The following is an 18,393-nucleotide window of genomic DNA, read 5'->3' as shown; positions in this document are numbered from 1 at the left end:
TTTAGTGCATTACTACTAGATGTGACAGGCCACACCCATGGAAAATAACAGCGGTCCACCCATGATGTGCAATGGGTTGATCTCAAAATTAAGTGATCTCTTGGCAAGAGTAAATTCACTCCAGATGTTTAAAAGGCATCCTTTAACACAGAGTGATGGCATCAGTCATGGTGACAAAAGTGCAGGCTACTAAAAATGTACGATTTTGACTTCTAATAATTTTTTACCTCCGCTGTGACACTTGGTGTGAAAGGATGAACGAGGCGACCTAGGTCATAAGTCACATGATTAGCCTTTGTCACAAAACGGGTCATGTCTCCTGAGCCAACCAGTCTAGTCAGGTAAGTCGTGGTTGTCAGATAATTTCTAATCAGATATGAAAACACTTTGGTCATGTTTATATGCTGCAAATTCTCAGGCCACTGTCTCCTAGATTTGCGACTTAGATCCTCCATTTCTTCCAGAAGGTTTTCTTTCAGTACAAAAGAGACCTTATTGTCAACAGATCTGGAACCCACTTCAGAATATTTTGAAGCATTTTTTCTAGAGAGGAGCATCTCCAAGCGTCCTGTGCTAGGAAGGGATCTCTGTGTTCCATTGAGTGTGGCATTGCGAAGCAGACTCATCTTATCGTGCCAATCAGGTTTTTGCCCTGAGGGACCTTGCATAGTACCACTCTTAGTGCCATCATCTGGATTCTCTGTGTGGACCTGGGATGTGTGATTATGTGGACGGTGCAGTCCAGAAAAGTCATGGGAAAGAGATCGGCCTCTAACTGAATTACAATAAGTCTTCTTGGTTTCGGAGAACACAGGACCAGCTTTCATCTGTCAGTAGTATGGGTTAGTAGAGAATAATGAAGTCATGTCACATAGCAAATAGCTGTAGATAAGAAAGCGTTCATTACATTTGTCTGTCTTTGAATATGTATAATCTACATACGTGGAAGTTAGGTGAAGGATTATTCTAATTTAAGGTTAAGTATGGGAGCTGATGGCTAATTTTGCTTTAAATAACTAAGAGCTAGTACATATTCATGTACTTGAGTTGTTATGTTAAAGCTGATGTGCTTTTAGCTAATGTACAAAAACTAACAAACTAAAACAAGTTATTTCAACTAATGCGAAACCGCAAGATCGTTAGTATTGTCAGATGGATTAGTAGCACACCAAAGTCCATCAATTGTGAAAATAACTAATCTAATGCTATTCAGATACTTTACATTTCAGGAGAAACTTCTTTCATTGTGTAAGACCTCCCTTTTTGTTATCATTGTTCCTCAATTTGTCCACACATCGTTATGGAATAAAATTAAATAGTAAAAACAAATGGGGAAGTATAGTAAAGTACATTTGAGACTAAAACCTCAATACCAGTGATTAACAAACAACTGAACATATATAAATAAACACCAGGTAAAATATAGATACAAGCATTAATACATACATATACATATATATGAACAAAGTCACAGCGACGAAGGAAAATTGAAAGAATTGAGATGCTAAATACTTTTGTCTTATTACCAAGACATGGTCACAGTAACAGTTGCTGCGATCATGTCTTGGTAATAAGACAAAAGTACTTAGCATCTCAATTCTTTCAATTTTCCTCTGTGGCTGTAACTTTGTTCATATAATCATCACGTTTTTACCCTTTTTGTGATTTAAAATTAAACATATATATATGTATATACAGTAGGGTCTTACTTTAGGATGATCCGGTTTGGGTGACGAGAAGAGCAACATCTGATCGGAGAGGGTTGAAGGTGGGAGGGTGATGGGTCGTCGGAACTTCTCAAAGTTGTTCGTGATCACTTGTTCGGGCGGAAGTGTGGAGGTGCTCTTATCTCCTAGAATTGTCAGATGAAAAGACAAGAAGAGTGTTTTGTTAGATAGATAGCGTGGAACTGGATATACATGTACAAAAGGGGCTGTGAAAGGGAAACCTGAATTAAAATGTAAAATTGGTCAGTGTTTCACTACTGTGAGGCGCATAACTAGTGTGCAGCTAGTGCATGTGTTTATGCATACATACATGAAAATATAAAAGTCACATGTTCACTTGTGAATTTGTGACAAAACTAATATATATATATATATATATATATATATATATATATATATATATATATATATATATATATATATATATATATATATGTATATATGAACACAAAATACATGTGAATGTAGCAATACAAATTCTACAGTGTATCAAGCAGCATATGCACAGTTAGTAAAAGCAATAATTATATGTTAAAACAAAAAAATCTCAGCTACAGTTAGTGCAAAACCAGTGAGTAATTTGGTGCAAATGATGAAGCAACCAATGGCTACATTTGGCTGTTCACAAGGGCAAACACGAAAATAATAAATTCACTTATCTATGACAGCAATCTCTGTCTCTACACTGCTGCTTACTTTTTAATGCTTATTCAGTTAGGACATCTGTCAGATACTTTGTAAATATATAACTGATTACAATGAGATATTATTTACATTATAATAACACACTAATTATATATCATTAAAGAAGTTGTTTCTATTTAAACATACAGACACAGACAGTCACATACACTCATAATATATATTATCATCCATTTTACCTTTCTTCTTGAACCTATGTGAGCCTAGAGCTTTACCACTGATGGATGACCTTAACAATATATATGTATATATATATACAGTATATATATATAATATATATATATATATATATATATATATATATATATATATATATATATATATTATATATATTATATATATATCTATATACACACATACACACACACACACACACACACACACACACACATATATATATATATATATATATATATATATATATATATGTATTATATGTACATAATATATATACATATATATATATATATATATATATATATATATATATATATATATATATATATATATATATATATATATATATATATGACGTTTATACACTATACATCTATGCCTGAGGTTCCCTCTCTAAATCAGTTTGGTTTCAATTGCTAAGCTGGTTCGCAAGAAATCATTCGGTTTGGTGGTGAATCTTCAAATAGAAACTTTGAGTAAACTGGATCTAAATCAAATGCATAGTTCTTATTCTACAGTGAACTTTCTCACGCAAAGTCTGGGAATGTGCTTTCTATTAAAAAGTGCTCTAAGTGCTTTTGCAAAATACTGCATTCTATTTAAGAGCCGCTACAAAATACTGAAACATGCAGTGAAGATGCAGTTCGATGTAAAGTGTTCATGAATGTTAGCAAGAAGGCTGAAATTACCCTGTAACATATAACATAGTTTGAAACGTTTCAAATTTAACGCCACACCTATTGAGTGATTCTGAATTTTACATAATTTAGTTGGATTGACTTTCATTTTCGCCTTTAATCTCTTCAAAACAGTTTTTTGTTAGTCGTTATGTACCTATTCTGATATATAAACGACACGCGAATCTATTCTCAAAATAAACTTGTATACAATCTTTCGTAAACATTTTCTCAGGCAGTGTTATACTGGCGTGTTTCCTTGCTTCTTGTATGCTGCTGTCCTTCATATGAAGTGGCTTTATTGGTGTCACGGACTTCAGATTTTGGGTAACTTGAACTTTTCCAAAACAAAGAGAAAACGTTGGATAACTGGTGCAAAGATTGAATGGAAAATGGTTAAGAAGCAAAAAAACAAACTTGCGTACTACTGACTTCAATCACACCTAACCTGATCATTTATTGACTTGTAGTAATTAGGGAAAGGAAAGGTCTTTGCAACGGCCCGCCCTACCACCCCGCCCTCCAGCACTTACCGGCAACGATCACCTCGACTCCGTTACTCATGATTTTAGTGGCTAAATTATGCCTGGCGCCGACACTGAAGCGGGCCCCCAGGCGATGCTGGTCGCCAGGTTCGGCCTGGCTGGACTGCAGAGAGCTGACCTGGTTTGACCCGGGTTGTCCTACCACCGCCCGACCCGATCCAAGACCAGAGGAGCCTGCATGACCAAGGAGACTCTCTTTGCTTTTTTGCATTCCAATGCCCAAACCACATGAAGCCCGAGTTATCGCGCGAGGGGCAGACTGGCTTTTTCACTCTGAGATTCTGAGAAGGTATCAGCTGAGTACTCGGGGTTTTTGCGGGGAGAGGGGAGGGGGAGGGGAGGGGTTGAGAGGGAGCTTCTTTTGGTGACTATGGTCTCCCTTCAAACTGAACTCTCTAATATCAATAATTTTTTTTCCAGGTATATTATATTTTAAGGGCCCATTCGTTCATTCCTTAAACTTTTAGATTCTGGATAAGGATTTTAGCTGTCAATAATGTTTCAAAGTAGATAATCTTCAGGCTAATCAGCTAATGCCAAAGAAAATAATTTTCTTTAGAGTTTTTGCTCAGACTTTTTCTTCTTTCAGATTCTAATAGGAATGCTGGGGGTAGAATCAATGACCTGTCAAAGATCAGACTCCAAGGCTAAATAATTTATACCCAAGTCATTTAGATGCCTAAGCTCAACTCAGGTGTAAAAGTGCAGTCTGACCTCGTTTGATAAGCAGAATAATTAGTTCTTGCCAGGTATTCCCCTCTTTCTCGATGATTTCGAACTAGAAATATGTCCTTGTGGTTTTAATCACGAATTCAACAAAGGTCTCTTTTCCTGATTTCCCGAAAATGCTAACAATTTTTAGAATATCAGATTTTTCTACGGCAGTTATAAGGAAATAGTCTTGTTTGAATCTTTTCAGACGACACTGGTGAATGACGAACGTTACAAAGATACACATTTCATTGCCTGAGATATCGGCGTAAATCGAGATGAAGAAGAATGATTTGTTTTGATTTCTAGTCATCGAGGATTTGAGGCGAAGCCTGGCAAGAGAATATCAACAGTCAACATTCCAGCTTTTTCGTGATGACGCTTTGTCTTCCATGGTAAGAGGAATAGGTTAAATGACACTAACAAAATTAATAAAGAGTATCGGAATGACAATGGAAAATATTATGAATAACAAGAAAGTCCGACAGATGCTGCTGATATTGTAAGATTAAGATGGCCATATACTGGCCTGGGTAATCTCTCGGGAGCTCATGAGAACAAAATGTCATCACCAAAACACCAGTACTTAAGAGATATTAACTAAGATAAGCTCAATATAAGGTAGCATTTTTTCCATAACCCTCTCGCTAGTATATGAAACGATGCAATGGATTATGCAATATGCAATGACAGGGTTAGAAACTGTGTTGGTATCATCTTGAAACATCCACATCTGGTGAAGGGGGAGGGGGAGGATATGAGGGAACTCTGTGACCGATAACATGACACTAGCTGGACATGCTGGTGGTGTCGCCTCTTTAGAATCTCGGTCTAAAGGCAGTCATAATCAGGAGTTATGATCACAAAGCATAATAACAGGCTATGATCTACTGTAATCACATCAAATTCCAGTACACTGCTGATAAAATATCAGTCAATGGCCACTATTTCTGTTAATAACGAAGCTGGGAACATTTCTTTTTAATTTTTTTTGCTTCCATGCACTGAAAAAATCATTCATGTCTACAAAAACTCGCGGTTAGTTTTGGGTAAACTGCTATGGTAATAATGGCAACTGTGAAAAGGGATAACAAAAAAAATTCTAATCCACGTGATACCATATACTTACCCATCAGTAGAACTGGCTACGTGTCGAAATTTGGAAAAACGCTTTTTCAAACATCGAGAAATTATTCATTATTGCTAGCAATACTGTTGCTGTTAATATTATTAGAACTGCATGGTTAACACACTATCCAGCCAGATGTAACCAAGGGAGAGCTAAGATGCTCTCAAGATCTTTATCGCATCTCAGTAGTTACCCAAAGAAATTAACCTTGCTGTGTAAAATTAATGGAACGCAGGCTCTCATCGCTGAGAATGAATATACAAAAAACAAGATGGAAATTCAGTGATACTTGCAAGGGTTATAGAGTGCCTTCTAATATGGATCAAGCAAGAGTGAAACTTCCAACAGATCTTACAGCCTGGCACGAGCAGTGACATTCCCTCGTAACTATCAGCTGTATCAAATTGCAGATTTACCTCTAAAAGAAATTTGAAAAGCTAGATTATCAGGCATGGTTGTTGAATTAGAAAGTATTTTGTTACTGAAGGTCCGATACTTTTCTTTTCCCAGTGAATTTGCCAAAACTGGAATAGGAACGGTCTTGAAAATTCCCATAGTTGTAACTGAAGATAACGTGTTCCTGCCAGTTACATTTGATTAAAATACATGTCATAGTTTTTGAGTATCTTCCCCACAAAAAAGTGTAATGTATACTGAGGGCATCTGGCTTGTATTAAATAATGTTAACATAATGAATTTTCCTAGATTAGTATAGGTAATTAAGACAGCTATGAAATGCTCACCTTGGTCACTGAAGGCTTCTGGGAGGAATCCAAAAGCTGTGAAAATATGTGCAATATATTGTATTTATAAAGATATAGACAACATACTTTATTTCACAGAAATTGACATTAAAAAAAAGATAAGCAAGATTTCAGCACAAGTTCCAAAAATTCATCCAGTTTTGACTTGATAAACTAATGCTACAGCATAAAAAATCTAAAGATAAATGTTATACAAACCATATTTTATCACAAATGGTTAAGAGGTTAGTTTTAATGCATTCACTCATGTTTTGATCATGTGCATATATGTACATTACTTTTAACACACTGATTATTGTTATTAAAACAAATCTACAATGGACATGCACATTCACTTGATTAGAATACTTTAAATGCACATCCTACAATCTTAAACATCTTTAAGCTTCTTGCCGTCAGACTTACACCATGTGGAACGTTTTGTTATTTGTAGCAACTTTTAAGTCACAAATGCCTGGTCAGAAACATATGAGACTTATTTCGCCATCATTTGCTATTTGGCAGAGACTCTGGGAGCAAGAAGCTATGGAAAGCCATAAAAGGACTCGTATGGCAGCCCTCCCATAGTGGAATAACAATCACAACAATGGTTAAAACTGACAGTCGAAGCGCGGCACAAAGGACAGTTGTTTACTAAGAACCGTTCGTTGCAGAAGACAGGTTAGACAAGGGCACAGGAAAGAAGAAGAACGACACTAAGGGACTGTTTATTGAATCAGAGGGTGGTGGGGGTTGGGGCTGGGGAATAGTATTGAGCTAAATCATGCAAGAACAGGAAAGATGGTCTTTCCTCGATGCTGTCAGCCCTTCCATTGACTGCACTCCATACAGATTCAATAGGATGAAGTAGATTAATGAAATATCCAGATCTGAAGATTTTTTTTGGTCAAATTACATCAAAGCTAAGTTGCAAGTGTAAAAATATAACACTGAATTTATTTATTTACTTATATGTCTGGATAATATAAATGACCAGTATGTAATGCTTGCAACTACACGGTACTCTATATGGTAGAGATATGCAAGGGAGTGGCTGCCTAGCTTAGAAAAAGACAGTTAGGATTAATTTGCATACACACAAAAATCTGAGCTGTCTGAGATAAAGCAAGACTGTGCGTAACTTCAGAAATGACATGAGAAAATTTTGAAGCCTTTTGCTTTATTTAAACGAATTCAGAAACACAGGCTATGAAGATATAACCTCAGAAGAATCAGCTTTTTCTTAATCAGATAACCTTTGAAAAAATCGATCAGGAAGCAATAAAGTGTTACATAAAGCACAAAATAGCAGGAAGTTACATACTTTTTATTAGAAAAAGCATAAATGTTAGCAGTGCTGGGACATTTGATAGTGAAAGCAAGTGTTAATCTCTTATCATGTGTGAGGCATATAACCTTACATGCAACTTACCTCTGGAAGACTGAGTCTCTACAGTAGGAGAAACTTCTTCTCCACCAGGTATTGGGATGGTAGGTGTTATATCTGCTGCCTGGGTATCACCCAACTCAGAAGTGATGGAGGGTGCAAGTATTGAAGGGACAGACAGAGAGGGTGAGCCTGTAGTGCCAGTGACCAGCGCTGGGTTGAATAACTCTGGTGAGTTAGTGATGAGATGGACTTTCTCCTCAGCAAGGGTGACCAAGGTGGATGTCAGTATGGTGAGGGTTATTGAATGCTCACCACCAAGTATTGGGAGGAGTGTTGTGGTTGCATAAGTGCTGTAAACAACGTTGGATGGCAATGGAACATCTGTTGGGGTTTCAATTGGTGTCCGGGTCCGTGTTCGAGGGCCAGATTCACTTGTGCGAGATGGCGCTACAATCTGAGTGTAAGTGCGCTCACGTTTTAAAGCTTCTATGATATCAAAGGAATTTGAAGTGATTGTGAGTTGTGTTGGTCGTATGAAGTTAGGACCAGTTTTTGAGGGAACAGGTGTTGACTCATTTTTGGCACCTGAAGTCTCTGATAGTGATTCATCATGAGTTTCTGTAGTGTTTTCATGTTCATCTCCATAATAATCATCATAATAATAATAGTCATCATCATAATAATAATCATCACCATCAGTGTGAGATTCTGTTAAATCTTCTGAGGGCAAAGTTTGAGTAGCTGAAAGCTCTTCTTTTGAAGAGGCTGTTGGATGAAGTTCCTTCACATCAGAGGATGAAGTAGTTAATATTTCTTGAGTGACAAATGGACGAGGCCGTTGAGGTCTCTCTGATCCTGGACGTCTGATAATAGGTATGTCATCTCTACGTAATGATGTTCGTGGAGGTCTAGTAGGACGAGTTGGTGTTGGTGAAGGCTCATGAAGCTCTGCAGGAGGGCTTTCAGTTGCGGTGTCATCAATAATAGCTTCCTCGGTATCTACAGAATCTAAAGGAGAAAGAGTTTCATCCTCAGGGATGGTTGATGTGTGAGAATCTCCATCAGCTTGTGGTAAAGAAGAGAGAGGTATTGTTGCCTTCTCATGCTGAGTAAATTCATCTAGGGGGACATCAGAGGGAAGTCTGTCTGAATGTGTAATCTCCTCTTCCTCATGGAAATCAGTGCCTCTCTGAAGGTCAAGTGTTTCCTCTTCTTCAGTGTTTTCTAGGTTTACAGATTCTCTTGTTGTGTCTGTTTGCACTATTCTGCCATGTGGACGCACAGGAGCTCTTGGTACTGCTGGATCAACTGACTTCAGTGTTGAGATAAATGCTGGTTCAAGTGTTGTTGGAGTAACAGGCCGCCTTCTGGTAATGGTAAACCTACTCTTATGATGAATGTCATCAAACCTAACTGTGCCTCTGCCTCTGTTTCTTACACCTGCAGTTCTTCTTAAAGATTCAATTGCCGTTTCTTCTACTGCAGTTGTTTCGACCACTGATGGTAAGCCTTCATTTTGTCTCTGAGATACTTGACCTCTAGCTTTGGTGGCTCTATAAGTGCTAGTTGTCAAAAATGGCGTATCTGTCTGAGCATCAAGTTCAGTTTCAACTAAAGAAGACTGAAGACGAGAAGGAGTTCTTTCTGAATGATGTGTAGAACTCTCCGTAACAGAGTCAGGAGTCTCTTCATCTGACTGTTTAAGATTTTCAGCATTTTGCCTTATAACTTCTGGAGAGAGTTCAACTAGTGTTGCAGATGCAAGGAAAATTTGTGTTGTCAGGGAGTCTATAATACGCTCTCCGAGAGTTGCTGTTGACCCTCCCATCTCAAGGGTGTAAAATCCACCAACAGCAGTTCCTGTCTGAAACTTAGGCAACACAGATACAACCGTTGGTTCAATCTCATTGGATACTGTAACCTCCCTTGTTGATACTGAGAATGGAGTTGAACCTTCATAAAGAGTATACAGATATGAATACACTGTGTAATATGTACTAACCGTTGCTACTATTGGGTGCAAACGGCTTGCAGTTACTGTTGGTTGTGGAAGTCTTCTTGTTACAACTATTCTCCTTCTTCCACCAGATGTCGAAGCTGGTAATGTGTCTTCAGACTCTATAGTAGGTGCTGGAGAAATAGGACGTCGATTTGTGACAGTGACACGTACTCGCTGCCGGGATCCAGGTCTGTTTTCCCTAAAGTTACTCTGAAGATTCTCTCTGCCTTCTGGACCTGGAGAATGTAAAGTTTCTACATTATCAATGTCATGCTCAGACACACTGTCCTTCTGTATATCGAGAACTTGACCTTGCGCTTCTTGTATTTTAATTTCTGCCTCTTCATCAGTTAGTGTCTGTTCATCCTTTTTGGTATTATCTGAGAAATGGTTAATAGGTCTGCTATTTTCCTTTATTTGGGAAGGATTGTTCTCAGGTGTCTGCACTGGACGTTTCCTTGTAAGCACAATACGGCGAGGTTTTTGTGATAATGCTATTGGCTCCTCTTCTCTATCTCTTACTGGTTGAATTATCAACTGAGGTGAATGAGGTATACTATCTTGTGGCACTCGTCTACCTGAGGATGTAGTTTCTCCTGAGCTTGAAGTGGGTGCAGTTTCTGTTAACTCTTTATCAGGATGAATTCTAAACTCTTCGGGCACAAATGGCTGTGGAACTGGCTGGAAAGGCTGAACATCATCAAAATGCTTTATTATTGGACCAAAGGGTGGTGGGGGTTCAGGGAAAACAGGATCTGGTACAGGCCGAGGCATACCTGGAATAATTGCATCATCAAGAGTAAATTTTGCTTGAACTGGTACTTTAGAGCTAATGGAAGATCCTTCAGCAGTTTTTGTGAAGTCATCAAATCGGACATTGCCATTTGTAGCTATCTGAGTTATAGTTTCTTCTGAACTTTGAACAAATTCATGGCCAACTTCATCTACTAAAGTAGTATAGTAAGTGAATGTTGTATAGTAAGTTGTTGGAGGCTGGAGGTTTTGTACCTGCTCAGAAATCAATCTACTCTGGAATCTTCGTCCAGGCACATTAAACTGTCCAAGAACTGGGCGTGCATTTACACCACCAATTATTTGTTGAGGGGATCCTTCATTAATTTTACGTGCTCGAGAAGGCTGACCTAAAGCTTGGGCATTTTCTTCTTCATTGCCCCTTTGTGCACTTCGTACATTCCGCCTGAGTGGGGCTAACTCAGCGGTGCCCTCCCATAAAAAAGGATGAGAATTGAAAGAGTGTGTACCATTCTGTTTTGAACTTAGAGTTCCAAGGAAAGATTCTAGACTGGGTGTGACTTTGTTAATATCACTAGTATCTATCTCATTCATAGCAGACATTATATACCAGTCCATGTCATTTACATCATAGGTTTCTGGTAACTGAAAAAGACCTTTATCTGTTTCTATGTAATGTGGGAGAACTGTTGCCTGAACACTCTTCGTGTGAAGAGAAGCTCGTTTTATACGTGTGGCTTCATCACCTAATGTAACTGTTGAAAGAAGTGTTGAAAACTCTCCTGGCCTTCTTCCTGATACATACAGTGTTACAATTGATGTTTCAACTGGTGCTGGCTTTGGTATTGTTTCTGCTGGTTTTCCTCTTTTGGATAATTTTTGAGGTTCTTCATCATTAAGCTGCTGCTGTTGTTTTATTAGCTGCTCCAGTAGTTGAGGACTAACTGTTTGGGTATCTACAGATGGCTCACGAGTGGGTCTGATCTGAGGAGACTGCTGTTGCAGCTGACCCTGAAGAAACAGGGGTAACAACGGGTTTAAAGAACCTGGATTTTGGAAAGGAGATATGCTTGCAGGTGCAAAGATTGTCTCTGTGCTCAGCTCAGTGGCAGTAATTACATTAACTTCCTCATCAACAACAGTAGTTTCTATAGTTTTGCCACGGAAAATTACAGGAATGACAGTTGATAACATATTGGTAACTGTAGTTACATAAGATCGTGTATGGATCACTTCACTGGAAGCTTGTTGCCCTAACCCAAGTGCTGCTAACAAAGGATTTTGTTGTTGCTGCTGACCCAAGAGGAGTTGCAAGAGTTGCTGAAGATCACTCCCACCTTTGCTTCTGGTAACAGTTACAACGTTGTATGCCGTAGTAGGTAGAATGTGTTCTACTGATGTTCGACGTCCACCAACAAAAGTTTTAGTAAACGTCACTGTGGTAGTCTCTGTTGGTTCAATAATGTAATGAGTTACATCATTGGCTCCTTCAACTGAACTTAGTAAGAGTTTAACAGTGCCATCTATATCTGTTTGGGTTATTTGATCTGGCTGCACTATTTCTGTTTGGTAAGAAGCAGTAATTACTTCCTTTTGAACAGTTACACCATCTTCTACTAATGGAATGGTAGCTTTTACAGGCACTTCCCTTGTCACAGTTAACTCATCTTGGATTAAGAATCCCCCATCATCACTAGGAAATATTTTAGGTGGCTCAGTTGGAATCTCTGTTGTTGGTTTGTTTCTGAAATTTTCAATTGGGTTTGTTCCACGATTGCGGTTTGTGTTTGTGTTTGTGTTTGTATTTTTGTTTGCATTGGGGCGGCGAAGGGGAGCCCTATTATTATTATTATTATTTTATTATTATTATTATTATTATTATTATTTGATGTTGGACGAGGACGCCTGACTGGACCACTTGTAGGTCGTGTTGGAGCAAACTTGCTTGAGGCACGGAAGTTATTGTCTGTTGATGGCCTTCGAAAACCTCGTCCTCGAATGTTACCTAAAGGAACAACATTTCTGGTGCGAGATGATGAGGGACGTTGAGGGAGAGAAGTGCGACTAGTAGACCTACGCTGCGAGTTGTTCTCACTTTCTTTATTAGTTTCATCACTTGGTGGTGCCCTCGCTCGATTGTTAGATAGCGTAAATTGTGAATTAGGACTGTTACGAGGGGAGGAGGGTGACAAGCTACGTGAAGTTTGTCGGGAGTTTCTTCTTGCGTTTGGGGTTGGGCTTTGGCTTGGGGTTTGGCTTTTGCCCTGGTCCCTGGGAGGAGCAGCGTTTGCCCTCGGCCTTGCACCCCCCCTTACAGTGCCTCTAGATGTAGTCCTTGCACCAAACTCTCCTGCTTGTCGTTTCTTTCTGCTCACAATCTCTTCGGCAAGTATGGCATCTAGCTCCTCTGGAGTCAAACGCCTACCATCAACTTCAACAAATAAGGGTTCAGCTTCTGTTGCTTCATTATTTAGGTCTTTTTTCAGTGGGTTTCTTCTCTGGAATAATTTTGATAAGTTGGGTCTGCTTTGTCGAAAACGATTTTGCCTGCGCTCTTCTAAACTCAAACGAGCTGGTTGGGAACCAGCATTTGGTTCTTCTATTTCTGGGCTTTCTGTTTCACTTTCAATGGCAGGAGTGAATGTTTTCTCTGGTTTCTTATTTATTGCCTCCTGAAATCTACTACCAGCAGGTACCGCTTTTGAAGTTGCTGGTTTTGTTGTACGGCGACCTAGGAGTGCAAATGGAACAGATGATCTAGTTCCTGCAGAACCAGGATTATTTGGCCTCCTGAAACTGAAGGGTCTTAAAGTGCTTGCAGGATTATTGAAATCTTCTTCATCTTCAAATTCTAGTTCAAACTCTGTTGTAGCTATTGATTTTGGAATGACACTAGAGGGGAAAATGCTTGGCCTAGCTCCAGGGAACACTGATGAAGTCTTGGTTGTAAACCTGTTACTTGAAAGAGTGTTTGTTAATGCAAAAGTATTTGTAGGGCTTGAAGCAAATCTAAATACTGAAGAACTTTGTCTCCTAAATCCTGCAGAACTAGTGGGTCCAGAATTTGGTAAATCAAATTTTGATGACTGGAATCTGAACCTGACAGATGAAGTTGGGGTAGAGCGTGTGCCAGAGGAACTTATGAAACCAAATCTAAATGGCCTAGTTGTTGATGGAGTAAGAGTTTCATCTGATCCATTAGCAGGTGTTGCAGTTATTGTTGGTGTTATTCCATCTCTTGTAATTGTTGATGGGTTACTTCTTGTTGGTGAACGTCTAGCAAAAGCAAATATATCAGGGCGACTAGATTTATGAGTACGGAATCTGCTTCCACTAGGGAAAGTTGGTATACCTGGTGGTATAGTCTGTGCACTTGAGGGAAGCAAACTGTCCTCATCTTCAGGTTGATCAGTAGTAATCTCAAACTCAGGGAGAGCTTCTGTTGCTGTAGGAGTTTCTGAGATATCTGTAGTTGTTTCACTTATTGATGAATCAAGTGTAGGAGTTATGAATAGTGATGGTTGAGTTGTGACTACTGCGTCTTCTATTGTTATTGGAATTAGGTCCTCTTCTTTTTCTATTGTTGATGTGGAAGTTTCTTCTGTAGTTGATGGGAATATAAAGAATGGTACACTTGTTTCAGATGTGGATGTGACACTTTCTTCTGAAACACTAGGGAACACAAAGAAGGGACTTTCTGTCTTCGATGTGGAGGTTTGAGTACTTTCCTCTGAAACACTAGGGAACACAAAGAAGGGACTTTCTGTCTTAGATGTGGACGTGGGAGTACTTTCCTCTGAAACACTAGGGAACACAAAGAAGGGACTTTCTGTCTTAGATGTGGACGTGAGAGTATTTTCCTCTGAAACACTAGGGAACACAAAGAAGGGACTTTCTGTCTTAGATGTGGACGTGAGAGTACTTTCCTCTGAAACACTAGGGAACACAAAGAAGGGACTTTCTGTCTTGGATGTGGATGTGAGAGTATCCTCAGACACTGAAGGGAATATAAAGAATGGAGAATCACTTGATGAAGTTTCAGTAGTTGTCACTGGGAATATGAAAAATGGAGTAGATGTTGTTGGGGGAATAACATGACTTGTTGTTGATTGGATTTGAGCATATAGCCCATCAACTATTGTTCCAATAATGTTTGTAGAAAATACTGTAGTTGTTCCATCAATAACTGTACTGCCTCTAATGGTCGATAAAAGTCCTGTAGATTTGGGCCCCGTAAGAATGAAAGGCTTATTTTCAGTCGTTGCCTCAACTTCAGTAACTGTTACATCTGATTCCAGTGATGGGGTTGCTGTCACAACATTTGTTATCGTTTTCAGTCTGCTGTTGACAATTGTTGAATCCTGCAAATATGTTGATGTATAATATGTAAAGGTTGTGTAGAATGTTGTTATAGCTGGAGTTGTCTGCACTGTGCTCACTGATGAGGTGGTAGGCAATACTGGCAGTAAAAAGTCATCCGCTGCAATTATGCCCGTACTCACAGATGGGATGGCAACACTAGACAAAGTCTTTTCAGTGCTGGTAGAGACTGTTTCATTTTCTTTAAAGAATGTTGTCCAGTAAGTGTAAGTTGTATAATATGTTACGGGATAAGTAGGTACAATTGGAGTCAAAGACTTGTGCTTTTCATGCTCATTAACATCTGTTACTATGTTGGTTAGAGTTTCAAGACTGCTCACAATCGTAGAAGTCTCTGATCGATAATAAGTTGTAAAGTAAGTAAACGTTGTGTAGTAGGTACGTGGGAAAAATACAGCACTGACTTCTTCATCAGGTGCTAGTGATGAGTCAAGAGGCACGCCTGGCGGTTCAGTAACATCCTGAGCAGAGGAATCAGTAGACGACTCGGACATAGATTCAGATATAGATTCAGTGAAGGACTCAATTAGTGACTCTGTAGTAAATTCATAGTCGTCGTATGGGACACTTTCAATCACAGCAATATCCTCTGCTACAGATGAAGTAGTAACGAGGGTTAGTGATGATGTTGGCTTTATTTCTACAGATCCAGATGTTTTTGTATAGACCTGTAAGCGGCTGGATACTTTTGTAACCCCGTCAACAAAAAGAGTAGTGTAATAAGTGAATGTAGTCAAATAAGTTGAATGGGTTGAGTGAGAAGATATGGTATCTTCTGTGGTACTGAATGGTACCGTAGAGTCCTGAGTTTCAAAGAATGGAAGATATATTGTTGAAGATTCATAAGCAGTAGAAACTGTTGTCTGTCCATCCCTGAAATATGTAATGTAAGAGGTATACACAGAGACTGAGTAATCTTCTAATGGTTGTGTGGTAACAGGCTCATCAGGATCAATTTTCTTATCTTGTGTATCAATGATCATCTGTTGACCTGGGCTAGAGGCAACACTGCGACCAATATTATTGTCAATAATATCTTCAACAATAGGAACCAAGTCTTCTGTTACAGCACCATCTTCATCATTATTATACAAATAATCATAAAATTCAGTTGTGGGCTCAGAGAAATCTAGAATTTCTGTACTGGCCATAAACTCGACTGGACTCGAAGCATGGATATCTGTAGTTGCAGACCGAGAAACAAGGTAGAATATACTCGATGTGCTCTCAACAACTTGTGCGTATTGGCCATTGATATAAGTTCCATATACATAAGTTGTAAGTAGAGTAGTCATATCATCACTGACAATTGTACCACCAATTGATGACACAAGTCCTGTTGGGTATGGGTCAATAGAATTGTATCGATGAGTAACAATAGTTGAGTATGCATCACTGGTCTTCTCTGGAGTACTTTCATCTGCTTTTACTGTAGCCTCATGATCTTGTTTGTGCAGAACGCTGGTCTCAATGATGACTTCCTCACTGCTACTTGTTGAAGGAGCCAGTCTTGGTGCTAAAGTACTAAGTGTTGAAGTTAAAGTAGTAAATGTTGAAGTTAAAGTACTAAATGTTGAAGTTAAAGTACTAAATGTTGAAGTTAAAGTACTAAATGTTGAAGCTGAGGTACTAAATGTTGAAGTAGTTGTCGAAGAAGCAAGGATACTAGTCTTCTGGTGAGAACTCTTTGTTTTGGTTACCTCAGCCTTCAGGAACTTGCTTGGGGACTGTGAGCGGGGTGTAAACACCACAACAGTACCGGCTATAGTTGTCGTAAAGTCTGCAAAGCCAACATAAGTAACAGTAGGGAGATCAGAATCAGCATCTCCATTTTCAAGATTAAATCGAGCACGGATATCATCCAATGATTTCCCCTCACGTTCATTATGTTCAGAATTTCTCTCAGTAACAGTGGTGGCCACAGGTTTCACTATATTTTTGTTAATTCCAACAACTTTTTCAAGAGTTTCACCTTCCTCTTTAATAGTAAATGTAGGCAAGTTGATATTACGAGGATGTGATGGTTTTAGATCTGCTATGATCTCATCTCCAGTCAAACGTGCTATTCTTGCAAGATGAATAGAACCATCTATTTCATTATCCTTCTCATTCAGTTGATGAAGCTTTTCTTCCATACTCAAAACTGTCACCTCTTCTGGCTCGGATACAGAGGTTACTTTTACCACACGAGTGTGAGAGTTTGGCCGACCAATAGTTATGGTAACCATACTTGTTTCTAAACTTTCACTCTTTGCCCCTTGCATCTCAAAACCCTCAGAGCTCTCAATGAAAACACCTTCCATGTGGTGGCCATTGATAAGACCTTCACCCATTAACATATCTGGTGCTATGGTTGAGTCAATAGTTAGGCTCTTGGAAGGCATTATAACTTCTAAGTCTTTCTCCATGTCCACTAAAATTTTTGTTTGGTCACCACCTTTTTTCAGAACAACTTCTTTGGGTAATGTCTGGGTAGCATGAATTTCACCGATGGTTTCAGAAACTTCAGGCAGCGCTGTATTCCCGAAGAAGAAGAGGTAAGTTCGGTCATCGTTGACGTACGATCCAGTGAAGACGTTGTAAGTCGTTGGGTGGAAATCTCCATCCTTGATGAAGAGTCCTTTCGTTCCCATGAGCGTTACAACTTTGTTTTCGACCGCTTGAGGACTCAAGGCTCCATCTATTAAGCTTACTTCCAGCTTTGCATTTTGAGTTCCAGCTGTTTCAGTAAAGGTTCCGTGGATTGGGAAACTGAAGGCGGCTGTTGGGGAGAGGGATAAAGGTGAGTGAATAGCTGTCACTGTGTTAATAAGTTCCACGTAAGTCCCATCAATGTGTGTGCGTACATAGTTATTGGTGAAGAGTGTCTTGGCTGCATTGTTAACTTGTGTCTGAACCACTGAGGATACGAGTCCCTCAGGCTTAGCGCCTATCAGTCGAGATGGAACGGCATAGAAAACACGAGATGATGTTAATGTCACTTGTGTGTACTGTCCGGACTGAGTTGTGCCGTGCACCAGAGTCACATATTCTGAAGTTGTGCCATCGTTGATGAAGGTTCCAACAGTTGAACTCAACAGCCCAGTCGGGTGGTCATGGGTGAATGAAGTCGTCGCAGTGGCATCAACATGCACCGTTCTCACTCTCTCTGTTGGTCACCAGTCAAGGTCAGTTGTGATGGGATTTAGAAAGAGTAGTGATTTTCAGATTGTGTAAAATGAATGTGGGCATTTAAGGTCAAATGAATATGCTAAAAAATAAAAGAACATCGAGAGAAGCAGTAGTGATAACAGCTCACGAAAATTGATAACAGTGAGCAACCAAGAGAATTTAAATGATAACGTGGGTGCTCTAGCATGATTGTGCAAATTAAGGCCGAACTGAGGTGAATGATAATAGTTTGATTCACAACTGTGAAAGGCATCAAGCATTATTTTGTAAATCCAATTTCAAAATGTGT

At 39.1% G+C, this 18,393-nt stretch overlaps 1 protein-coding gene across 1 annotated transcript in view; it reads right to left on the bottom strand.

The window, feature by feature from the left end:
- The window catches only part of LOC136855803 (uncharacterized), a 199,556-nt gene that overhangs the window by 19,187 nt on the left and 161,976 nt on the right, over window positions 1-18,393 (bottom strand). The window contains exons 6-10 of the mRNA XM_067133159.1: window positions 12,459-18,081; window positions 7,844-12,390; window positions 6,412-6,447; window positions 3,817-4,002; window positions 1,710-1,852 (exon numbers count right to left, since the gene is read on the bottom strand). Coding sequence (XP_066989260.1) covers window positions 1,710-1,852; window positions 3,817-4,002; window positions 6,412-6,447; window positions 7,844-12,390; window positions 12,459-18,081 — 10,535 coding nt within the window. The remainder of the gene's footprint in view (window positions 1-1,709; window positions 1,853-3,816; window positions 4,003-6,411; window positions 6,448-7,843; window positions 12,391-12,458; window positions 18,082-18,393) is intronic.

The sequence above is a fragment of the Macrobrachium rosenbergii genome, chromosome 33, assembly GCF_040412425.1.
Source record: "Macrobrachium rosenbergii isolate ZJJX-2024 chromosome 33, ASM4041242v1, whole genome shotgun sequence".
Taxonomy (NCBI): Eukaryota; Metazoa; Arthropoda; class Malacostraca; order Decapoda; family Palaemonidae; genus Macrobrachium; species Macrobrachium rosenbergii.
Note: the sequence above shows the minus strand (reverse complement) of the source record. Positions and strands in the feature narration are given on the sequence as shown.